At 41.0% G+C, this 25,336-nt stretch overlaps 1 protein-coding gene across 1 annotated transcript in view; it reads left to right on the top strand.

Annotated features, from left to right (window-relative positions):
• AKAP13 (A-kinase anchoring protein 13) overlaps window positions 1-25,336 on the top strand; it is a 73,484-nt gene that overhangs the window by 31,014 nt on the left and 17,134 nt on the right. The window contains exons 7-18 of the mRNA XM_058811803.1: window positions 7,385-7,427; window positions 9,294-9,399; window positions 14,154-14,325; window positions 17,359-17,426; window positions 17,919-17,985; window positions 19,138-19,273; window positions 20,209-20,321; window positions 20,879-21,025; window positions 21,575-21,825; window positions 22,448-22,570; window positions 22,676-22,793; window positions 23,317-23,565. Of these exons, the coding sequence (XP_058667786.1) occupies window positions 7,385-7,427; window positions 9,294-9,399; window positions 14,154-14,325; window positions 17,359-17,426; window positions 17,919-17,985; window positions 19,138-19,273; window positions 20,209-20,321; window positions 20,879-21,025; window positions 21,575-21,825; window positions 22,448-22,570; window positions 22,676-22,793; window positions 23,317-23,565 (1,593 nt within the window). The remainder of the gene's footprint in view (window positions 1-7,384; window positions 7,428-9,293; window positions 9,400-14,153; window positions 14,326-17,358; window positions 17,427-17,918; window positions 17,986-19,137; window positions 19,274-20,208; window positions 20,322-20,878; window positions 21,026-21,574; window positions 21,826-22,447; window positions 22,571-22,675; window positions 22,794-23,316; window positions 23,566-25,336) is intronic.

Below are 25,336 nucleotides of genomic sequence, written 5' to 3'. Positions count from 1 at the left end.
AGTTTGTTGCTATTCATTCTGAGTTAAATATTTTGGAGCAGTTGGGTGTAATTTATTGAATCTCATTCCTGGAGAAAATAATAAAAGATGATTCTATAAAATTTTCCATTTTAGCTTAATTGAAGCAATAACAAGCACTTAATTTTGCAACTTAGCTGAATTGATTCTTTCAGCTGAAAAAGTCATTCAGAAGGCTGCAGCTGGATGTGCTTTGGATGTATTACACATGTTTTCATTTTATTAATTGCCAACCAGAAATCCTATTGTCATTTTAGCTCGTGTCAATTAGTGATGGTGTCTGATCTTTCCTCTTTATTAACGTGATTCTCCCTTGCAAAGGACAACAGGATGCTCTAAGAAAAGTGTTTTATTCATGGAGGAGGCTCGCTGGAGGAAGCTCAAAGGGATTGTGCTTTGTAGGAGATGGTTTTTCATTCTTCACCATGATAATTCCATGATTAATAAGGATGTGGCCTGACAGATGTGTCCCCCAGCAGCAGTAACCAAACCAGGGCAGCTCTGTCCTGTGGAGAGACCAGATGCTGCTCTGTGTGATGGCACTGCCTCTTCCTTTCTTGGGCTGAAGGTCTTCATTGTTGTTTTCTGAGGCAACCAATTTCTTGGCATTGCACCCAGCCTCTGACCAAACACCCAAAAACTTGGCTGGCTCCCCAGAAATGAGGGAAATGTCCTGTGACCTTGTGTTAAAAATGCCATGGAGCCTTGATTATCCCATCTCCTTCTAGAGCCAGCCTGGCCACCCTGGTCCCTGGAGAGAGAAGCAAAAGAGGAGATGTAGTAACCTCTCCAGAGGGGCTGTGGGCAAAGCAGCAGGGTTAGTCTGGTGCTTTGAGGCAGATGTCTGTGGGTTTGGGACACTCAATGAAAACATGACTAACGTTCCTCTGAGCTTTATTTGCTCAGTCATTAATTTGTGACATTTTTATAGGAAGGTGGTTTTTGAAAATCAGAGCATCCAAAAGGAATAACGTGGAAAATTTAGCTCATGGATTTTTTTTTCCCAGTCCTGACACCTTCCTGACTACAGAAACTTCAGTAAATCATCCAGAAAAGTTGTGATTGCCCCATTCCTGGAAGTGTTCAAGGCCAGGTTGGATAAGGCTTGATACCTGCTCTAGAGGAAGGTGTTCCTGCCCATGGCAGAGGGCTGTAACTGGATGAGTTTTAAGGTCCCTTCCAACCCAAACCATTCTATTATTCTGCTTTTATTTTATAGCTTTGAAAGAGGAACAGTGATGTTTGAATTGTGACCATAGGACAGTTTGGTGCCTCTTACAAGGAGGTCTTGGTGTATAAGCTCCCTTGTGTCACCTGGGTTTGATGTTCATGTTTTTCCAGCAGGACACTCGAGAGTTTTGCAAGAATTGTATGGAAGTGAATTCTAGGACAAACTCAGTTCTTTATTCCACTTGCATAATTTTGTGGTAGGTGTTTAAAAAAAAAAAAAAAAAGACCCTGTGATCCCTCCAAATGTGTCTGAATGGGAAGAAAGCAAGATGCTGTGGTCGAGAACTTCAAAAACTAAATCCAGATTAATAAACATATGGAGGGTTTTCTATTATTTTACTGTTTATTGTCACTTGTGCTGAGGCAGGAGCAATTTCCAAGACCAAGTTCCTAGCCCACACTGCATCTGATGTGTCAGATGTTCCAAGAGCTGATGTGGCCATTCACAATGTTAATCCTTCAGCATTTTATAGAGGGAGGTCACAAGAGCTGTTGGCTGGAGTGCTCGGAAGAATGCTTTTAGCGTTGGAATAGCAAATTTCCAGTGTGGAGCACTGTTATAAAGCCAGGAATTGCTATAAATAAAACCACTGAAATGGAAGTTGAACTGTGCTGGCAAAGGTGGTTCAATTTACAGTAAAGTATTATTGTTCATCTTGACTTTTAGTCTAAATAGACAGTAGACTACAGAAGAAAAAGTCATATTGCCTAATTGTGTTCTTCAGGTCTGGAATACTAGAACAACTCCTTCAAAAGGCAGTCTAAACAAAACTAATGCATGGATCTTCCTAAGGATTCTTCCATTTAAATGCCTTTACTGTGCCCATTTTAGTCAAATTGCCTGTAGACAATTGGCATTTGTGACTAATGGCTGGAGGAAGTGTTATGGAGCATTTGCTTTCCTAGCATTGGTTATTCCTTGGACAGTGTTTTTTGTATTCTGAATTCACTTTTGATGTATGATACCAGCCATGCAAAAAACCCTCCTTGTACTGGCTGAAAGGCCATGTTTTATTCAAAGAGAGAAATAATTGCTTTGTCTTTCTCTTGGAAGAGTAGTACTGATAAAGTCTTTAGCCTGTTTTCCCTGTTCTGCAAGTGAATTGATGTGTCCATGGCATGACTCAAAAGTTCCTGAATACCTCTGCTGAAGATGTTTAATGTAGGTGCTTTAGTAGAACCCTTGGGTCAGACCTGTCCCAGGGGCAGGGGTTCCTCAGCCCTGTGCCAGGCACCTTTCCTGAGGACACTCAGATGTACCAGCAGTGGGTGTCCAGCTACCAGCTCGCAGCTCAGAGGTTCCCACCTGTGCTTGTATGAAGAGAAGGTTTGGGAAGTAGGGCCTTTGGGAATCCAGTTTTAATGAAGAATGGCTATCTGGCTCTTAATTCTCTTTTCAGAGGCCATGCACTTACAAAGAGTTGTTGGGAAGCTGCTGCTATGCAAGGGTTGCTCTTAAAAATAAATTATGGGATATTTGATATCCCATATTAGCAGACTAATTGCTGAGTTGGGCACTATGTTTGGTAGGCATTATCCAGGCAAGGGCAGAAGAGGATGTAGTGGGGCTTTTCTCATGTTTAGGCAGTTTCTTTAAAAAAAAGGCTCCTAAATTTTAAAATAAGGCAGAAGAGATGCTTGTTTTTTCTGTTTTATTGTGGAAGAAGAGAAAGGAAGTTTAAGTGTCTTCTTTTTAATGCTGGAAATTTTGAAGGGCATGACATTGTCAACATTGTTGATTTTTAGTTTTTAGACATAGAAGTGGCAAGAACCTCCCCAGGTAGATAAAGTCAACACTTCAGATAAATTGTCCTTGCTAATATTTGGTAGCTTTGTTGTATCATTTAACTGCAGAAAGCACCTTCAAACAGATATCTTGAGTTGTTCTAGTTTGACTCCATGGCAGTTCTTTCACTGAAGCTGATGCCCTTTGTCCAGAGATCCATTTTGTTGTTGGTATTCTGTTTGGAAAGATAACTGCCTATAATTCTTCACTAAGAGGTCCTGTAAAAAAAAGTCAGCAAAAATAGGGAAAGACTGGAGCCTTGAGCTGTGCATGCAGTGAGACCTGTGCCCTCTGAAACCTGCACCCTCTGGAATTCTCAGTTCTTTGTTTCTTGTGCCTTTCTGGAGCCAGCTGCTTTGCAGACTTTTCCTTTGCTTTGCTTTTAGTTTGCTTTGGCTGCTTTCCTCTCCTTTTTATTATTCAATGCATTTTCAAGCATGCTCTAATGTCTGCTGTTAACCCACTTCTCAGCCCAGGGCCGGACTCGACCATCGAGACGAATCTCCTTCTCCTTCAGCATCTCTCCACTCATTCCTAAGTCTAAAACTCTCTTTTCTATTGGCTCTTCTTCCAGTGATGAGGAGGAGGAGTTGGATAGTAAGTAATCCTTTTCTGTGCAATGCAGCCATAATGGGTGGAAACATAGAGAAATCTGGTTTTCTGCTTCAGACACTGGAATTTCATCTTGCAAACATTGAACTCCCCTTTCCATTGCATGATGTCTAACAGCATTATCTTAGTCCTGGATCTGAATACTAACTAATGGCAGAATTTAAAGGGTTATTAGCCAAAGAATCTTCTACATCACCACCGTCACATCTTATCTGGTTAGTTTTAGTCTGTATCCATGTGGCAGATATCATCACCTGTCACTCTGAGCACCAAAATGATCTTTACCATTTTACTAAAACCAAAATATTTGCCTTGAGCTTGTTGCAGGGCATGGAGTTAGCAGAAGAGGTACATTCTTGCCCTCCATAGGTGACAGTGAGTGCATTGCTCAGTGAGAGAGAAGTGGACAGGAGCCCTGATTATTAAATTCTGAAAATCTTCACAGCAACTGTACAGTTCCCCGACTATGCAGAAAGCACAAATTGCAGTCAAAGACCTTAAATCCTCAAGGTGTTCATATCTAGGTCCTGATATTGTTATCAAAATAGTTCAGTGGGAAACAGGTGAGGGTTTTCTCTCAGCTTTTTTTTCCTCCTGCAAACTCCATTGCTAAAAGCTGCCCAACGAAGGCAGAAGATTGAATTAAAGTAGACTTGTCTTGTTTTTTAAAATAGGCTTACCAAAGATTATTCAAAATGCTTCCTATTTCTTAAGCATGTTTTATTAGACTGTTGAAATAAACCAGACACATTCCTTGTGTCCTTACTGGGATGGGGGAGATTGCTTTCCAGTCCAGTAGATTTTGATTGCTTCCTGAATTTAAAACAATCTCCACACCATCCACGTTGTACATACTTGAATTCTCCTCCTTTCCATTCCTGTCTTCAATGTGGGTTTGTCCTTTCCTTCAGCAAAGTCCTGTGCTCAGGTGTGATATTACCACTTCCATATTTAAGCTCCTTCCTTGTTTTTCTGTCCTTTTCTTCTGCTTTTAACAAAACTGACAATTCATGGTCCCCACAAAGTGAACTGCAAAGACACAGCTCTGCATTCATATGATGCCTCACAGTAAAAAATATCCTTAGGTAAACTTTCTGGTGGAGTTTGTTTGTTTGGTGAGTTTTGTTTTTTTAAGCATTTGGGTTATTTTATTTTTTTTTCTTTTAAGCATCCAATACTTGATATTCATGTTAGGGTATGACAGTTTTAGAGGATATTTGTAGTAGCCAGTATTTTTCTTCTCTCCCTCAACAGTGCCCCTGTTAACAATGATCATTTAAGATAATGTCAGATATTGTCTCAAACAATGATATTGTTTTCTTTACATATTTGAGGATACTGTGGTGACTTTAACAAGGTTGATTTAGCCACAGCTCTTTCTGAGACTGCCTTGGCAATGGGCATTTTTCATGGAGTAATCTCAGACCAGCTTGTTTTTTCACATCTTTAGGGTTCATTTCTCATACCACTCCTCAACCTTTCCATTCCTGCTTTTCCTTAAGAAAGTGGAGAATTAGTTGAAGTTTGTCTGGTGATATATTTAAGGCATCGATTTCAGATGGCTGGACAATTATTATGAAGCCTTTGGATTTCTTGAGCCACAAAAGTTTAATTATTGACAGCATTAAGGCATTGCAAGCTGGTTTCAACATCATAGTCCAGTCACTGCTTTCTGCAGAATGGATCTTGATGAATTATTTCAAATCCAACTGCAATGTGAATTAATTTTTGTGGGTGGTGCTTAAAAGGTATTCAGATAAATACAGCAAATTTTGGCTGCTAGCCCAGGTTCATTGGACATCGATAGGAGTTACAGCTTTTGAAACAAAAACTTAATTTTTTTTGTGAGTTCTGAAATCAGATTTCAGTTTTGTTCCTGGTCATGACAGGGAACAAAAAGGTTATGAAAATAAGCTTTCCTTCCTCTGTTCTTCTTCAGAAACAAACCAGAAGGTGAGAAGATGTGTCTTTTTCTATGCTTATCTCTCTGGGGTTTACAGCTTGCAGCAGTGTTGATCATGGGATGTTATATTATAATCTAAAATATGAAATCATAAACAGACCTTAATTCTTTACTGGATCCATTTTGCCTCCCTGCACTGAGAATATCCCATTTTTAAGATGAAACAACTATTGAAGTAAAAGATGAATGATACATAACTGTAGTTCTCATGCAGTGTATTTTCTCAAGGTAGTGAAAAGCAGTCACAAATATCAAATTATTGCAGCTCTTCATTCAGTGTTTGTTCACATTTCTGATATTAACTGCAAAGAAACAAAAAGATTTGGGGAATACTTAAATACAGTCAAACTGATGAATCTTCTAAAAAAAAAAGGAAAGAGTAAGGACGTCTAACCCAGTTTAAAAGCAAGCTAGAAGTGAAATGGGAACCAGAGTTACTGGAGCTTTAACCAAGGATTTGGGAGTCTGTAAATTACTTATGTGATCCTAGTAGGCACTTATATTTTATATTATATTTTTATATTATAAAAATATAATATCACTATTGGAAGTGGAATAGTAGACTTCATTTCATACATATTACAGTTTTACTAACTTTGGTGTATTTGGGATAAATCATTAATGAGGTGAAAGATTTTGCAAGGGAAATATTAACACAGCTCTCCAAGCAGGGCTTAGGTAACAGGGTATGCCTGTATTTTAGTTTCTCAATATGAAGAAATTATATTTTTGTTTCAGACTCTGTTGGCACTTGAATCAGTGGTTAGAAAATCTGTATTTAAAGCCTAGTATGGCATGTACAGTTTTTCCTAATGCTTTTACTGCTTTTTGGATAAAGGACCATCTTGGCCTCTAATGGCAAGTAGCTCTTTTGCATTCACGCTTAGCATTAAGGGAATTTGAGCCAAAATAATGTTTTTCTTGCAGTATATATGCAGGAGCCTTGTAAGGTGACAGTCATGCTGCTTCTTGAGCTTCAGCTAGGGCTGCAAACAGTGCTTGAATGAAGGTTTTTTTGAGTCCTGGCAAGCCCAGTTATTTCAGAGAGAGCCCTGTGTCCTGGATCATTTCATCCTGATTTTTCAGTGTTCTTCAATGGTTCTGGTAGATGTTGTCAGCTCCCAGATCTGCTCCAAATGCGTTGTGCAAGCAGGTTTCTTGGGCAGAGAGAGTTGGTGCCTCTGGCAGGGCTTCAGCTTCATGTTGAAATTGAGCCTTTCCTCAAGCAGTGTTTCGTGACGAAGCCCCAGGCTGGTAACGTTTCGTGGAAAACAGAATAAGGCTTCTCTTGTTTCCCTTACTCTTTATGAAGTGCCTCAGGATTTTGATGGGAAAACGAACTGCAGTTTTATCAAGGAGAATAGTTTCATACATGAAACCCGGATGTGCTGTACAATGGATCCTTTCTAGTGGAGTATAAATAAAAGCATTGTGTCAGAATGATTCTCATTTATACCTATTGTCATTGAATTGGCAGTTCTGTTTCAGCCACCCTGATTTACCAGCAAGTTTAACAGTTGCATGGTCTTTACTTAATAGCTGAAGAGTGATAAAAATACTAAACAGGCTTTCACCTCAGCATCTAATTTGAGAGCAGCTAAAGATACAGGGAACAAGCTTTATCCTGAGCGCGTGAATTCTGTTCTAAACACTCATTTCTGGAAAACATTTCCCTTTCCTCTTGAACCATCCCAATATGCAAACCATGTTTTTTGGAATCAGTGAGCTAAGGTTGCAGTCTAACCTGTACCCCCCTCCCCTCCCATCTTTTGCAGGTACGCAGTCGTTGGGCGGCTCCATGGGCTCCTCTGTGCAGAGGTACAGTATTGCAGAATATGCACAGTATATACAATGCAGTATTGCAGTATATAAAGTGCAGTATTGCAGTATGTACACAGTATATACAGTGCAGTATTGCAGTATATACAGTACAGTATTGCAGAATAAGCAGTGCAGTATTGCAGTATATACAGTGCAGTATTGCAGTATTTACAGTATTGCAGTATATACAGTGCAGCATTGCAGTATATACATTACAGTATTACAGTATATAAAGTACAATATTGCAGTATATACAGTGCAGTATTGCAGTATGTACAGTGCAGTATTGCAGTATTTACACTACAGTATTGCAGTATGTACAGTGCAGTATTGCAGTATATACACTACAGTATTGCAGTATTTACAGTGTTGCAGTATATACAGTACAGTATTGCAGTATATACAGTGCAGTATTGCAGTATTTACAGTGTTGCAGTGTATACAGTGCAGTATTGCATTATATACAGTACAGTATTGCAGTATATAGAGTACAATATTGCAGTATATACAGTGCAGTATTACATTATATACAGTACAGTATTGCAGTATATACACTACAGTATTGCAGTATGTACAGTACAATATTGCAGTATATACAGTGCAGTATTGCAGTATATAAGTACAGTATTGCAGTATTTACAGTACAGTATTGCAGTATATATAGTACAGTACTGCAGTTTCTGCAGTCCAGTATTGCAGTATCCTGGGGACACCCTGCCTCTGCTGAGGCCACTCCTGCACTGGGCTCTGCCCTGGGCACCCCAGAGCCTTCCTGGCACCAAGGCACTTCAGCTGAAAGCAGAGGTTGTGAAAATCAGTCCTGTGTCTCTAGAGGCTGAAGAATGTTTTAGATCACAGAATATGAAAGTCTAAGTCTCATCTCTGAACAAGGTTCTGTGTATTCATAACATCACATTATGCATTAAAAATTTGTTTGTTGATTATGCATTATTGCAGAGTATTGGTTTACCCTGAGGTTTATGTTACACTAAAAGTAGTTCTTTTTGCCTGTGGCTATTTCTCTCTGTCACTCTGTAACAAAGGCCAGAATGATCTTGTTTTTGTGTGTTACTTTTCATCCTTGCCAGTTGCACAGAGGAGATAATCTTGGTGGTGGCTTTCAAGGTGCTTTCCTGGAGGAAGGATGTTTGTGGCACTGGGTATCTGGTTTCTGTGCCACTCACAGCTTTGGCTTTATTTTGTGACTAGGAGGCTCTTCACCTCTGCTCTCTGCTGTCTTCTCCTCCTTGATTTAATTAATATTTGTGTTCTGCTTTTGGTTTGTGTTGTACTTAATATTGACAGACTATGTCCTTTAATGCAATAATAGTTTCCTTATTCTTCTATCAGAGCTGAAGTCATAAGCTTGTGCATGCAAAGGCTGGCAAAAATCATCTGTGATCCTAAAAATTCCTAAATTAATATACATAACCATTGTGGTTATTACTTAATATTGGTATTCTCATTTCTCAGGGGAGGCTTTGCAGACAGTGTGGTTTCTGTTAAAGGCATTCACTGCCTTTTTAGAGTTCATTAGATGCCTTGCCTTTCTCTGGAAGGAATTGGTTCTTTACAGCATTAATGATTCCTGGTTATTTGACAGGGGAGCAGCAGAGGGTGCTATGGCATGGCCTGCTTCAAAACAGATATGAGGATTCCTTGACATTTATCTCAAAATTAGTGGATTGGCATTTTGTCTTTACTTTTCCTTCTCTGGTAAAACACCATGAAGCACCTAGACTGCATTGGCTAATAAATGCATTTGTTCTCTAAAAATAATCTCTCCATTTAATAGATGCTTTGGGAAGGAGAAAAAAAACCAAAACAACTTTTATCTTTTTTTTTTTTTTTTTTTTATTTTAGCATATCTGAAGAGAGCAGCAGTGTCTCTGCTGGTAAAGGTGTAACAAAAGTCAGCCGCACCTTCAGCTACCTCAGGAATAAAATGTCCAGCAGCAAGAAGAGCAAAGTAAGTGCTACTTGTGATTTGTGGAATGCTCACAGGCAGCAGAGATGGGTTCTGTGTTTAAGTCTCTGCCTGAATTTCTTTTTTTTTACTTACTTCCTCCCTTCCTTTTAGTTTTCTTTAAAGGGCGGGAGTGTCTGTGGGGTGATAGGAACTGGCTCCATGGGAAATCTTAGCACCCCAAAACTGAGCCCAAGGACAACTTAGTAAGGCTCAATAAGGCCAAGTGATGGGTCCTAGATCTGGGTTACAGTGACAATGCCGGGTCAGCAGTTGGACTGGATGATCTTAAAGGTCTCTTCCACCCTTTATGATTCTATGTTTTCACTTATTTCCCCAGAGAGAATAAATTTTGCCCTGGCATGAGTTAGGCTTTGTAGAGATTAATGAGTCTAATTTTTTCAGAACCTGAGAACCTTTAATAAAACAAGACCAGGAGCTGTAAGAAGGGACTGGCTGCTGAAGGCTGTTTTGCCTTCTCATAATTTTTTTACTTTTGCCACAAAGTTCCTCTGCACTGTACAGGAGGAGTTGCTCAAACAATGATTTTAGTGATGGCCAATATTTATATTTTTCCCTTTTTTCCATCCTTGAAACCCTGAAATTTAATTTGCTGAAAGGTAAGCCCTGAATTTCCTGGGAACAGTATTGATTACAGCTGAATTTCTTGGGAACAGTATTGATTACAGAAATAATTACATTAGTGCTAAATCATTCACACAAAGGGGCTGTTGTTGCTTTAGATTGTCCCTTGAAGATTAATATATGTTTGGAGATTTTTTTTTGTTTGGTTGGATTTTTTTGCTTGAATCTCACCTCGATTCATCTGTCTGACAGAAGCTCAGAGCACTTTGCTATCTTGTTAGGTGATGCGTAGTTAATATGTTGGTAAATACTGTTGAAAGGCCCTTGAGAGGTGTGATGACACACAAATTGTTGTTATGGATCTGTCTTTCAAGATAGCCACAAGTGGCTCGGAGCTGCTTCTGAGCAGCTTTAGGACAATGCTCTTCTCTGCTGCAAAGTGCAGTGTTGAAAAAGTCAACCTATTTACATAGAAACCTCTGTGCAAACACCAGTGGGAAGTCCAGGAGCATTTTGCACAGACTGTGAGTGGGAATGGAAGTTCATTAACTGGTTCTTGCACCTGATGTGAGTAATCTCTAAAGCAAAACTGGATAGAGAAGTAAGAGATCTGCTTGGGACAGAAAATGTAACTGCAGTGCTTTTAGACACTTACTCAGTGCAGTTTGATTTCACTAATTTCATTATTATATCTGAAAATGTTGATAAAGAGTTGCTCCAAAATCCCAGCCCTAACAGACACTACAAAAATTGCAGCTCATATCAACTCTCATACTTTTATTAAATAAAAGACAAAATATCATTCAAGTTACAATTTCTTGTCTGCTCGTGGTGGAATATTTGCATTTTGTACATTTTTAAGGCTCCACCAGTACATTTAAATAATTTGACCAAAAAATTAGTTGGAACACTGATTTCTCAGAAACATTATAAATGAGAAAAACCTATAAAAGTTAAAAACAGAAGCAACAAAAGAAACCTTGAAAGGAGAAGTTTGACATGGGAAGTTGGTTTCTGGGCTGTCAGGAGGGAGGGAGGCTTCAATGTCTTTCCAGCTTGGTTTAACTTATCTCCTGACCTTCAGAAATGCAGTTTTCTCAGATGAAATTGAGTAAAATAAAGCACATCTGAGTCTTTTGGAAAATAAAGAGAGTTATGTAAAAAAAAAGTTAAAAATAAAGGGGTATTTAGAGCACTAACTGGAGGGGATACTGATAGAAGTTGACATGAATTTACCCTTGCCTGGCATGTTGTTTTGGGTTATCAGTGAATCTCTTGCCTTTAGCAGAGTGCCCTGATTCACATTTTAAAGTCTTAAACCTTCTCTGTCTTTGTCAGTTCAGGAAAAAACCCTCTTCTTTTTTTTTTTTTTTTTTTTTTTTAATTTTTTTTTTTTTTTTTTTTTTTTTTTTATTTTGGTCAAGGCTTTATGAGAAATTACAACAATTAGCATGAGTAATTTCTAGTTTTCGTTGCCTTACACAGTAATAAGGCAGTGCTGTGCCAGCAGCAGCATTTCAGGGTGTATGGTAGGAGTTGCAACTGTTTGAAAGGATTAGGAGACAGGGAATATACCAGGGAATATACGTGACCTGCAGAGCAGGAGGAGCTCAAACACACAAAACCTCTCTGTCTGGGCAACTTCTGCAGCGCTTTGTTTGCTGAAGTACTACATAGCAACACTGAGGTACGTGAAAATTCACTTTTTCTGTAGCCCAAACATCACAGAGTGTTTGATTTACTCCCCTCTACCTTTAAAAAGGTGGTCTTATATTGACTCGTAAAACATTAATCACATCCTTTTCTACCTGTATGGGTGTGGTTTTTAGTTTTATATTTTTTTAGCAGTGGAAGCTAAGGTAGGGCAAGATGAAAGCAACAGCAAAATAGCTAAAATCATCTTTAAGGAAGTCAGCAATGGTCCTGCCCCTCCTCCTTTTTGCACAACTGCTCCTGTCCCCGGCCCTGCCGCAGCCTGCGGCATCGCCATGGGCTAGCGGGGAGCAGCTCCTGCTGGGGAGCAGCTCCTGCCCAGGGCAAGGATGTCCATAAAGTGGAATAGATTCTCAGAAGTACCTCAGATAACAGTGAAGCTGGTGGGCCTGAAGCACTGGGAGGTAAGAGCTGCGTGGTTCCTGGGGAGTGGGATCGTCTGCCGCGGTGGCTGCTCTGGCACATCGCTTCAGCCACGAAGCCGGGCTCCAAATCTCACTGGCAGCTCCAACAGCACAAATATAGTCTTGTTCCTACAGTCCTTCTTTAAATAAAGTTCCAGTAACTGCGGCAGGAAAAAAGAAAAAGCTGAAAAAAATCTCATTGTGAGACTTTGTCCTTAAGAGGAGTGGCTGGCAGCCCTTGTGTGGAGTTTGCTGTTTCCTTTTTGAAAGTGGTGCACCAATTTCCTGTTTTTCCTGAGGCTTTATATGTAATTAAAATTAGACTTCAGAATTGCTAGGTTTTGCAGTGAACTTCAGGTAGATTTAAAGTATAGGATGGGAAATCTCCTTTCAGCATGAGAGTCAAAAGATTTGGCTTGAGCTTATAGTGGTCTTTTCTCCTGGAACTTCACAAGGCTTGGAAGTAGAGGAAAACTCCAGGCATCAACTTGGTACCATCAGCCCAGACCAAAACTGCAGAGTTTTAGTTCCTGAATCCTCCCAGGCTGGATATGGTTAAAGATGGTCAGGTCAGTGGGTGGAAAGTGGGGCTGTGGAGGTTCCTGTGGGGTGGTGTGAGCCAAGCTGATGGCTCAGAGGAGGCGGAGATGTGACGCAATGGAGACTGCTTTTCTGGCAGCTTTTCTGCTTCAGACAGGATTATTCCATATGGTAATACTCCTAGTTTTGCTTATTTGCAGAACAAAACAGTGTTTGGGGCCAGTAAATAGACTTTCTGTTTGACACTTTGCAGAGAGAGACTCAGGCACTGGCATTTTGCCTGGGATGTGTTGGGAGAGGAGTCCTTAGGCTGTTTCTCATGGTGTGAGTGTGTCATCCAGGGCTCAACAGTTTCCCTGCAGTGCCTGCAGAGCTCCATCCCTCTTTAGGCCACTTCATGGCAGTTGCTCACGTGGGCAGCTGTGCAGCTCCCTGATATTCAGGCTGGGACAGTAACAAATAACAAAGTGCAAAGATAACAAAATGAATAACAAAATGCAATGATAAGCTGACAGAAGCCTTTACCAGTTTCTGGTAAAGATTCTCCTTCAGATGCCAGGAAATCTGCAGCAACAGTCAAAAGTACAGACCTGGAGTTGATTCGTATCATAAACATTTTGTAAGTTGGTACTTGGAAAGACAAGGAGTTGTTGTAATTCAAATTCAGCATTTTTCTGTGGAGTTTCCTTTAAAATTTGTTTGGAAGAATTCCAAATCCATGAAAGGCTGCAGGGGAAAATGTTTCAGATTTTTAGTATTTAGTATTTTCTTTCTAAGGTAGAGACAGAAAAGAAGCAAAAACTCTGCTAAAAGTTGGAGAAGCTGTCTGTGCTTGTCATCTTTCCAAAGCTGAGTAGCCTAGAGGTTGAGTCGTGGCCTGTGGAAGATGAGAGGCTCTTTTACGGTGTTGCTGTTGTTCCCCAGCATTTGTTTGGTGCCATAGGTCGAGAGTTTGTAGAAGATCCATTTTGCCAAAAAGCTTCACAGAGTTACTTGGGGTTGCATGTAACTGTTGAAAAAGTTGCTGGTTGGAAGGAAAACAGAGGTGGAAATATTTTGGCAGTAAGGCTGTAGAGGCACTGAGGAAGAGCTTGTGTTCTCCATTAGAAATGCAGTTGAAAATCACGAGCCTTATGGCTTGGCCTTAAAAATGAGCTGTGTTGAAAGTCCGATACACACTGCACATGGTATTTGTATTTAACACAATTTATTTAAAGTGCTGAAGAGGGGTAAAGTCATTAAGCCAAGCAAGTATAAAACAAAGGTAGAAGGAACTAAGTGCCTTCAGAACAGACTCGGTGTCGTGTGCAGTGGTGAGACACCTGTGTGAGTCAGTGGTATGTAAATCCACTTCCCCAGGGGCTTTTTTCAGGGAGAGCTGTGCAGACACATGGCCATTGTTCAGGTGCCCCTCGATCAATACCCTCGCCGTGCCAAAGGCAAACACTGAGCAATCTGTAACTGGGGGACAGACCTCTGCCAGTGACGAGGCTCTGGGTCACTCTGTCTTGGCAGGAAAAAGAGAAAGATAAAGAGAAGACTAAAGAGAAGGACAAAGATTCCAAGGAGAAGGAAAAAGACAAGAAGCTGTTGAATGGACATCTCTTCACTGCAACCTCTGTTGTAGCCCAAGCAACCTGTTACCACTGTATGAAGCCTTTCAACAAGGATTCATACTACTGTGCAAGTAAGTCAGGGGAGTTCCCCCCCTTCCTTTTATTCTTCATTGAATCTGGCATGGAAAATGCAAACCTTACACTTTATTTTCCTTTTGCTTGAGTATGTGAGGTGGGAGGGAGGCTTTGGAGATAATGATTCATGGAGCGGCGTGTTGCCTTGTGGAAACTGGACTGAAATGAGTCGTGGCTGCATGGAGGTGTCCTAAAAACCTCTTTCCTAAGCCTGAGCTTGGCCATCACACAGGCCATGGGGTTTTCTACCCCTTGTTGGGCTCTATCAGTCAGGAGAACTTTGGTTATTTCAGCTGCATGTAGTGGCTTGGAGCTGAGGTCCTTTGATAAGATGGACAAAGGACAGGGACAGAAGGCTTTGATCATGGCTTCTGTGTGCAGTGGGGGAAAAAAAAGTCCCTCCTGTGTGTGGTGTATTGCTTTAGTTCTCTGAAATACTGCTTCGGTGTGCCCACAGTGGGAACCACATGGTACAAAAAGGAAATGCTGACCCTCTGCTCCCTTTGAACAAGAAATTGCATCACAGGTCAAATGACAGGTACCTGTGTGCACATGAAGGACGTGCAGCGCAGGACAGGCAGGGTGGGAACCTCACTGAGGGTTTCTCATAGATTAGGGATTTTGTTCTCATTTCTTATCAGACGGTTTCCCCTGCCTGCAGCTCGATAAGGTCAGTGGTTTTTGTGTGTTCAAGACCACAATGCTGCTTCATGCAGCAACCCAAAGCTGTAGAACATGCAGACAAAACCCATTTTTTTCCCCACTACAGCTCAGTGGAAAACGCTTTCCTCTCCTCAGTATTAGTAGTTTTTTACTCCACTAGTTTAGAAATGAGTCAAAGCGAGTGCGGGAGCTGCTCCCAGGCTGGAGCCTTCCGTTGCTGCTGGTGGATGTGAGCAGGAGGAGGAACAGCCAGCTGAATCCCAAATGGCACTTCTGAGTTTCCTGGAAGAGATTTCTGCAGAGTTGTTTGTCTGAGACACGCTCTGTGTCAGCCTGATGGGAAATGTAAAACATCAACAATTACAAACTCTCAAATGCATCCTCTCCCTTTCCCCTCTTGACTTTGTTAACAGCTTCTGAAGCCACGTAGAACACCAAATACATCCCAGTTTAATGCTCTATATGCTAATGAGATAAAATAACCCACCAGTGTTGCATGTTTTAGCACAGATGTTCTTTCCTTGTTTTCAAGGCACGATGCAAAATTGTTTAATGTTTTCTGCATTGGCCAGGAAATTAATGTCATAAAAAAATGGTGAATGCCTATGTTGAGAGCTCACATCAGTGAGTGGTTCCTTCTCTCATTGCATCTAAAAATCAGCCTCAGATGCTTTGGAAATGATGGATGAGCAGCAGCAGAGGCTCTGATCCTCCTGTGCTGATGTAGGCTGGTGCTACCACCACTGCTCTGGAACAAATGTGCATTCTCTGGAACAAATGGGCAAGCAAAAGACCCTGATTTTTAGTAACATTCTGCCTTGTCTTTTTTACTTTTTTTTTTTGATCAGTGATGCAGAAAATAAGGTCTTAGGGGTTGTAGTTATTAATACTAGTGACACAAAGGAGTTAGAGGAACTTCTTTCTTGCTGAAGAGTTGAATTGGAGGAATAAAGTCCCTACAACCAGATTTTTTAACATGAAATAACATGAAAAATCCTTTTTTTTTTGCCAAATGGTGCACACTAAAGAGCTGTCTTCAGGCTTTCAAGGCTTGAGTGTGAATTTCATGATTCTGAATTGTCTCACTGCCTCTGTTCATGCACCAGAGGAGCAGGTTCTGTTCCTCTTTCTTGTTTGGTCGTCAAGTTTACATCACTTGTGGGTTTTTGCAAGAGTTTTCAGGTTGCTTTGTTCTGTCTTCTTGTGCACAGGAAAATGTGAGACATTGTCAGAATAGCAGCGCCCAATGACCTTACACTCATATCTGTCAAAATGTCAGAATTACTGGCATTTGTTGAGTCATCCCAAATGTAAGAGATGCTACAAGTGTGAGCATATTTTGTCATTCTGGACATAGAATTTTTTCGTTTTTTCTACTTAAAGAAATAATTCAGAACTTCACACTTATTTGTAAAATACAGCTCATTATCTATGTTAGTGTTGTCATGAATAAGTGGAAATATTTTTTTCTAAGCTACTGAATCTCCTCTTGAGCTGTGATCTTTCATCTGCCAGAAGAGTTAAAGCCTGAAACCCATTTCTCAATTCTTATTGGAAAAAAAAGGGAGTTTTAATAATCTTTAAAAAATTGATTCCCAGATATCTGCTGGCAGAAGTCATGAGCAGATTCAGGGTATTCAAAAAAACAAAAAAACAAATCAAAAATCCAAGCCACTCAGCTTTTGCTCTGGCATACATACAGCAAATACCAAGCATCATGGTCTTTGCATTGGTGAATATGCTTTTGAACCAGAATTTCAGTTTACAGCAGGAAGTCCCAGCCTCAAGGATTCCTGACAGATGCTGTTCCTGTTACCTTTTCTGGTAACCCTGCAGTACAGCAGCACTTGGGCTCTGTGCCATAGATTTATCCATGGTGTCTAAATGTAAATTAATTTCTATAAATTTATGTAAATTAATTTCTCCATCCTCCTCCTGTCTTACTGATCTCATAGTCCTTGTCTTGATGAGAACAGCATTTGTCTTTTTAGAGAAATACTGGCCCTACAATTGGTTTCTGTTTCTGTCTCCTGCTTCTGCTTTCCACCTTACTTTCAGAGGGATAATGCCATCAGGCATTTTTTCTTCTTTAATCTAAGACCCCTGACAATTCAACCTTGCATTGATTCTTAAACAGAACTTCCTGTTAAATTCTCTGACGAAATGTTATTAACAAAAGGCTAATTTTCCTGGAAAGCAGCTCTCTCTCAGCTAGTCATGCAAACCACAATGATGCCTAAAAGTTACAATTCTCAGTTGTGTAAGTTAACACTTCAGATTACAAACAGCAAAAACTGACCTATTTTCTGTGGGGTTTTGTTTAATTAATTGGGGTTTTTTTTTGTTTGTTTGGTTTTTTTTGACAGACTGTAATGCAATTGTTCATAAAGGCTGTAAGGAGAATTTTGCTTCTTGTGCAAAGGTCAAAATGAAGGTAAGGGATTTCACCTACTCTACTGAATATATATATATATATATATATATATATATATATATATATATGTATATAAAAAACACTTTCTGCCACATGTCACAAAGTTTCCAGTTTGTTGTAAAGAACTTCAGCCCCAGTGCTGAAGCTTTCACATAATGAAAACTGTTAAATATACTGTTTATATGAGCAACACAGATTTCATTGCTTGCCCCAAATGCAAGGAACCCGCTTCTCCAAGCTGAGCAATGTTTGTGCAATTATGATTTCAGTTCACTTCAGTATTGTCATCACTTTCACATTTTCATATTGCTGCACATTTGTCCATCTGTTATTTTGCCCACGTCATTCAGAGAAAATAAAAATATATTTAAAAATACACGTACACTGAGAGACTTCAGGAAAAAAATTAGCTTTTTTTTTGTTTTAGTTATATGGCACAACCTTCTGGGAGAAGGGATGAAGAAATTAAAGTGAATTTTATTTTTCTTTCAGCCACAGAGAGGGATGCTGCAGGCACATGATACCTCTTCATTACCAACAGTAACCATGAGAAACAAAAGTAAGACAATTTCTTTCCCTCTGCTTTGGGAGTGGTCTGTGTCTGCTGTTCTTAACTGTTCTGACAACTGATACTTGACATTATGAAAAATAAGGTTTTAGCAGAGCAGGGATGAGAGCATCCTCTGTGCATGCTAAGCAATATTTGAGATTTCAGAAGTTGTACAGAAGTTGTACAGAATTCATCCCCTTCTGCAGTGTCTGTGTAGCTCTAAGGAAATGTAAAATCATCTTAGATTTAGAAAAGTCACGTGTCATAGCTTGCAGAATGCCTATACCTGTTAAGGCCACAAAAGTTGGAAGATGCAGCCTGTGTCCATGGGTGTCTGACATGGGAAAGAATCCAACTATGAGTATTAAGTGGAAAGGATTTAAAACACAATTATCTTTTGTTTAAATAGTCTTGGGCTTTGAGATAGGCAAAAGAGAAAGTTTAATTTTGAGTAGGAGGAATACTGACAAACTGTTCCTGACTTTGCTGAGATAAGCACTGCACTGCAGAGTGACCCACTGTCACCAAGGCTGAAGAATAGGTGTGAAATGGCCCAGACTGGTTTTGTAGGGCCACGATTTGATAACTTTGATAAGATAAATGATAGCTTGTATGGAGCCACACTATATAATACAGTTGTAATCACTGTGATACTTATAATGAAGTTCAGAGGTGTTGCTCCAGATAGCAGAAATGCATCTGAAGAAGGAAAAATCTGGAATTAATATAAACAGATTCTTTAAGGTATGTGATGGTATAATGAAATCAGGATTATCATTTCTCTGTGGTACCTATTGGTAAGAGAAACCCATCTCAAAGAGTTTGACATCAAGGTCAAAGGTTATATGACTATGTGCCCAGGGAAATAAAAAGGCAACAGGGTGGATTGTGACTAGGGTTAATTATCAAAACAGTTAAATTCAGTTTCTGGAGTTGCAGATCCCACCTGGGTAATGAAGCACAGTGCGGTGAGTTCTGCTCAGGGGTCAGTGGTCTTCCCTTCCTATGGCTCTTCCTAACTGCTGACACGCCCTGGGGGTGATTCTAGAAAGAAAAGGGAGTGAATTTCAGAGTGTGGATCCTTTTAAGTCATCCCCATGCCAGTGAGCAGTGGTTAAGGTGTTTGCACAGGCTGACTGTTGTCCCTCCCTTCCATTGCAGGCTCGCAGCCCAAGGAGCGCCCGCGCTCCGCGATCCTCGCGCCCGACGAGAGCTCCGTCACCTCCAGCTTCAGCAACAGGAGATCACAGCAGCCCTCTGCGCTCTCCAAAAGTGTCTCCATACAGAACATTGCAGGGTAAGGCTCCTCCCTGCACACCTGACTCTGTGTGTGTGTGTTATCTGATGCTGCTGATGTAAAGACGTAATTTCAGTTTCACTAAAAATAAGTTCACGTGCTGTGACTTGCGTTAAAGGTGCAAACGGGATCACAAACAGAGAAAAAGCCATGTTCTATATGATACCATCAGTTGTCTTCTGCATAGTCTTTTGTGAGTTAGTTTAGTCATGGCAGGAGTTCAGAGGCACAGCTGAGTTGGCCTGGTAGATTCAAGGCCACTTCCCAGGGATGCTCTGGGCTCCTAGGAAGGAATTCCCTTACCTTGGGCCAGATGCTGTGTAAGCACACATTTGCAGCTCAGGTATGATATTAATTTTTGTGTCCATAACAAGAGAGTGAAGGCACAGAGCTTCAGTCTTCCTGTTTTTAGACTGCATTATACATAATTCATTACAAAAAAAATAGAAAAAAATCTAATTTATGGTTCCTACCATACTTGCATATTGAGCAGTTCTACATGTGAGGCAGGGCTTATTCTGGGCAGTTTGGATGTCCTGGCTATTCATAGGGAATTTAACTTCAGTCCTTTTCTGATCTTTCCCAGGGCTAGTGATAAGGATTCTTGTAGAGCCTTTGGTGTGGTGTTTTTTCGCACTGTTTGCTCCAAGGGCAATGAGGATGGGACGTGACTGGAATGGAGTTGTCCAAACTATAAAAGCTCAGGAGTGGTTCTTTATGGAAAGCACCGTCACTCACAACTGTAGCACTTACAGCTTCTCAAGCTCCAATGGGTAGTTAGTAAACAACACATAAAAGCACATTTCTGTACATAACCGTGCAGTGCTGGCTTTGTTTTTCAATTCATATTTTAAAGGCATTTATTCTGCTTATCTGAAAGTACATTTGGCTGAGTTTCTGTTATAAACAATATTGTGTGTTCTGTTTTTCTGCAGAGTTGGGAATGATGACAGCTTAATACACACTTGGAAATTCCTGTCGCAGTCAACAGACTCTTTACATAAAATCAGCCGGGTTAATGAGTCCATGGAGTCACTGGTTGATGAAGGTAAGAGATCTCCATGGCATTTATAGGAGAAGGAAGGTCTCAGTGCTGCTTTCCAGAAATAGAAAATCCATTTTCAGCAATTGTCTTCTTTTATAATGGACAATTAAAGTGCATTTATTTTAATCTCAGAATATTAGTATGATAAACTAAAACAAAGCCCCACATAGTAATTTCTTTAGCTCATTAAATTATGGAAAAACATTTAGAAGGTTTCAGTTACAGTTGAGTTACTTGGAATTTAGCTCAGGGACAAACATTTCCTCTTCTGTTGTGGTTTTTTATTTAACTGAAATGTCGTTTCATGGCAAATTAGGAATACATTATCTGAGCTAGAATTTGGTCCATGTGAAAATGGTGAACAGGAAACTAGGAAATAACCTTTAAAAGTCTTTTTCATAACTAGTCTTTATGTGGTATGTGATCATTTGTGTCAGTAAAGGAGAATGTATGTGATATCTGTGGTGTGACTGACAAAGCGTAAGCCTAAATAATTAGACAGGAATCTCAAATGAGACAAATTACCCACATCTTAATGGCACTTCTATTGCTTTGTGAAGGTGCAGACATGAATGAAGGACAGCTCATGGGAGACCTGGAATTAGATTCCAAGCAGCTGGAGGCAGAGTCCTGGAGCCAAGCAGTGGACAGCAAGTTCCTACAGCAGCAACACAAGGATGTTGTGAAACGGCAAGATGTGATTTATGGTGAGACATCTTCACTTTTTACTCACTGTAAACAGCTCCTTGATAGGAACACTGCTTTGGTTTCCTCAAAGCCAAACTTTAATTCTTGAAGCTCCTAGGAATGTAATTATTCTGTGAAAGGTGTCTTTCTGCATTTCACATATCCAGAAGCCATCAAAAACCCCAGAAATTGCCTCTCCTCATTTGTCTGCTGATGACTTTCAAACTGGGTTCCACCACAAGCAGCTAGCTACGAAGTCTTTTCCTGAGGGATTCAGGAGCCATCCTGTATGGCAGAAGGGGGATGTGTGGAGGCTGGCAGTGAGGTGTTAGGAAGGAGAAGATACCAGGGCTGAAGGTTGAGACCCCAGCAGCAACATCCAAAGCTCTCTGTTGTGGGACACCTCTTTTCCCCTGTTTCTCTCACACATAAAACTCTTGACTGATGTTACAATTCCTGACATGAAATTTTTTTGAAACCACTTAGAGAAGCCCAGTTATGGAAAAGCTTTCTAATGGCAGCTTTTCCTTGTGCTCTTACCCATGAACTCTTGTCCTCATCCCATGCAGAGTTAATGCAGACAGAAATGCACCACGTCCGCACCCTGAAGATCATGAACGATGTGTACAGTGCAGCCATGATGAAGGAACTGCAGTTTGATCAGCAAGCAGTGGACAAGCTCTTTCCCTGCCTGGAAAACTTGCTGCACATCCACAGTCAGTTTTTCCAGCGGATTCTGGAAAGGAAGAAGGAGTCACTGGCAGACAAAAGTGAAAAGAACTTCGTTATCAGGAGGATAGGTGACATCCTAGTGAATCAAGTAAGTGCTGGAAAATGTTTGCAGTTCTGAGAGCACAGCTGGAAGCCAGGTGCTTTTCTTTTCCTCCTGTTTATGCCTGTCAGATAAGCACAGCTGATGGCACCTTTACTCTTAACACATACAAATTCCGCCTCAGCTTTTTGAAGCACTTTTTGCTCTTTCAGAGGAAGGTCCACTGTTGAAAATTAATTTACTTCATTTTGTGGGAAAGAGAAGCATTCACTGACAGGCACAAAACAGTTTGACCACAGACTGGAGTGTAGGCAGGAGCTCACAGCTAAATATGCCCAGTGTGTTTCTTGGCTGCATTACTGACCTGGTGTTTAACTCAGAATGGATCATATTACTTTTCTTTATCCACGGTTTCTATCTTCTTTTTGTCTGTTTTGACTCTTTTTGTGGTTGGCTTTTAAGCCATGGGAGTAGAGTTGCAAATTTTGCTGTAGTGACTCAATGAAGTCCCCAAATCAGCTCTTTACTCTCTAGAGATCTGCTTGCATGGTCGAGCATGCTTTGGCCTAATTTGATTTCGTCAAGCTCTTCTGAGAGCCTGGCAGGCACTGCTGGGGTGTCACCCCAGGAGTTCAGCGCAGGCTGGAGCTGTGTGTCCCTTTCTTTGCAGTTCTCTGGGGAGAACGCTGAGCGGATGAAGAAAACGTACGGCAAATTCTGCGGGCACCACAACGAGGCTGTCAATTACTTCAAAGATCTTTACAAGGAGAAGCGCTTTCAGGCATTTATCAAGGTAGGACCTGGAAGGACAGATGTACCCAATGGAAAAGATGTGTCCTTTCTGCACTCTGGGGGAATGTTTTGCTGCAGAACTGAAATTTTCTTCTTTGTTCCTTAGAAAAAAATGAGCAGCTCCCTGGTGAGGCGCCTTGGGATTCCTGAATGCATCTTGTTGGTAACACAGAGAATCACAAAGTACCCAGTCCTTTTGCAAAGGATACTGCAGTACACCAAAGGTAGGGACCAGCTCCTCTATTCTAAGTGCATATTTGTTTGTCCATTGTGAAGTTTTAATCCTTTATGGCTGAAGCAGATTTTTTTACCAGCTAATCCAGTCCTTTTTGTCTCACATCACTGCAAAGAGATAACTGAATTCAATACTTCCACTTAGGATTAGTTGTTTAGGTACCTTGATTTAGTTGTTAAAAGTCTGTCTGTAGCTAATTATGGAGCAACATGCCTAGACTCCAAAGTCTCCTAGCTTGCTTTTTTAGGTATTAGCTAAAATATGTAGTTAATTTGTGCATTTCATCTCTACTGTCTTATATGCAAAGTGTATTGGAATATTCTCCAGTCTCAACCATGTATATGTAAAGGGTTTTGTGAAGCTCTCTTTAAGGGGGAAAAATTTGTTGTGCAGCAAATTTAAGTATTAAAAGTTATAATGTGGGAACTTGGGAGAAGAAGAAGGAAGGAAGTAAAAGTGGGAAGTTAGACTACACAAAGTCAAATCAAGATGTTTCTGTTTCTTTTTTAAAGAAAATGAAGTGGAACATGAAGACTTGACTCAGTCGTTAAATCTTGTTAAAGATGTGATTGCTGCAGTCAACAGCAAAGTCAGCAAATATGAAAAGAAAATGCGCCTTGGGGAGATTTACAACCGGACGGACAGCAAGTCCATCATGAGGATGAAGAGTGGCCAGATGTTTGCAAGAGAGGACTTGACGCATCGGAAACTCATCCGAGATGGGCCTGTTTCACTAAAGAACTCAGCTGGCCGGTTAAAAGGTAGGACTCTCCTGCCTTCTGCTGAGGAAGGATGCAGCTCACCCTCTCTGGATGTAAGATTAATCCTTAGATTGGTGCCTCCACACTTGATTTATTCTTCTGCTTTGATAGATTGTGACACCAGCTTTCCCCTGCTGTACTCTCACTCCCCATTGCATTTCCAGTTCCTCGTGTGTGTTCTGGGGTGATAGAGAGCTGCTTTTCCTCCTGGTGACTGCATGCCTGCTGAGGGCGCGGGTGGCAGTGACACCTCAGTGTGTCACTGACTTGCTGTGGGATACTCTGGGCCAGGAGGACATGATGGGGCTGCAGTTGCCCAGAGCATGGAGTCAGATCTCCATGCCTGTGCCACAGTTCCAGGAGCTGTGCTGGCTAAATCTGGAACCCAGCCTCAACTTTCTGGGCCTTTCATTCCCTCTGAGGGCTGTGGCAGTACCTTCTGTAGCAGTACCTTCCCAGCTGCACTGGGATCTAGGGAGATGTCCCAGGGATTTGTTGCTCTTGAACCTCTTAAGCTGTTTTCTCAAACTCAGGAGAGGCTCTGATGTTCCTGCAGCTGCCTCTTGTTGGGTCAGTGTTTTCTTGAGTTGCTTTTTGTTTGTTATCACGTGGAAGTAGTATTTTTAAGGTGCTGTGCACTGAAGTCCTCCAGTGAGTTAAAAGCTAAACCTCCCAAGGAAACTTTTAGCTGGGACCACGGTAGCAGTAAGAGCAGACAGGGCTGTGCCTCAGGCCTGGCAGGAAGTCTGGGCTTCCCTTCCTCCCTGCAGCATAAGCTGATTAAATTATGGTCTGTGGGCATGAATGGGGCCTGGGAGCCTGATGCCGTGCTGTGCAGGGAGGTGATGAAAACGTGGAATTCCGTATGGGGTATGATTTATTTTGAGGTTTTGGAAGCAGGAAGTTTAGAGATGATTTCTAGGCACCCGAGACTGCTACTGCCTTCAGATGGTGAATGAAGCAAGTTCTGCTGCTGTTGTGAAATCATGATTAGCACAGGCTCCATTTGCATTTCTTAATCATAGAAATGCACAAACAGGTCTGTAGTGCAGACTCCCAGGGAAGGTAGGTCCTGCAGGAAGGCTGCAGACCCAGGGAGAAAGTAGATCATTCTTATATTCAGGTTATTTTGTGGTATTTGAAATGGAGCACTGAAAATTATAGGAGGGACTTTTGTTTAAGGGTTTTAGCATTTCCACTCTTGCAAAGTGCATGGAACAGAGAAAAAGGCAGTCAAATGCCACCTTCTGCAAACCTCCCAGAGCCTGGATTTCATTTTGCAACTTTGCTTAAAATTTAGTGGTTCTTTTATCTGGAATGGATTCTGTCTTCCCAAAACAGACTGGAAGGATTTACCCATGGGATGATTTAAGTTTCTGGTTTGCTTCCTCTCTGTCACACGATTTCCCAAGTACATTACACAAAACCTCTTTGTACTGAGGGGTCTGGGTGGGGCATTACACTGGGTAGTTGCTGTGCAGCTTTATGATATGTTATTAGGAGACTTGGAAGGCTCTACGTGTACTCTGGGAAAAGGCTGATTTAAAATCCTCTGTTGGCTTGAGGTTGTGTTTCCTTCTCCCGTGAAAGAAAGCCAGGTCCTGTGTCTCATGCAGGCTCCCCTCAGAGCTGTGTTTGTCTGACAGCAGAATTACTGGTGGCTCCTGAAGTCAGTATTTCCTGGGAAAGAAACTGCAGCTGACAAATGTTGTTATTGCACGATAATTTACACCCTGCAAACCACTCATCAAGAGAACCATAAAATCCAAAA

The sequence above is a fragment of the Ammospiza caudacuta genome, chromosome 10, assembly GCF_027887145.1.
Source record: "Ammospiza caudacuta isolate bAmmCau1 chromosome 10, bAmmCau1.pri, whole genome shotgun sequence".
Classification (NCBI taxonomy): Eukaryota; Metazoa; Chordata; class Aves; order Passeriformes; family Passerellidae; genus Ammospiza; species Ammospiza caudacuta.
This window is presented reverse-complemented; position numbering and strand designations above follow the sequence as displayed.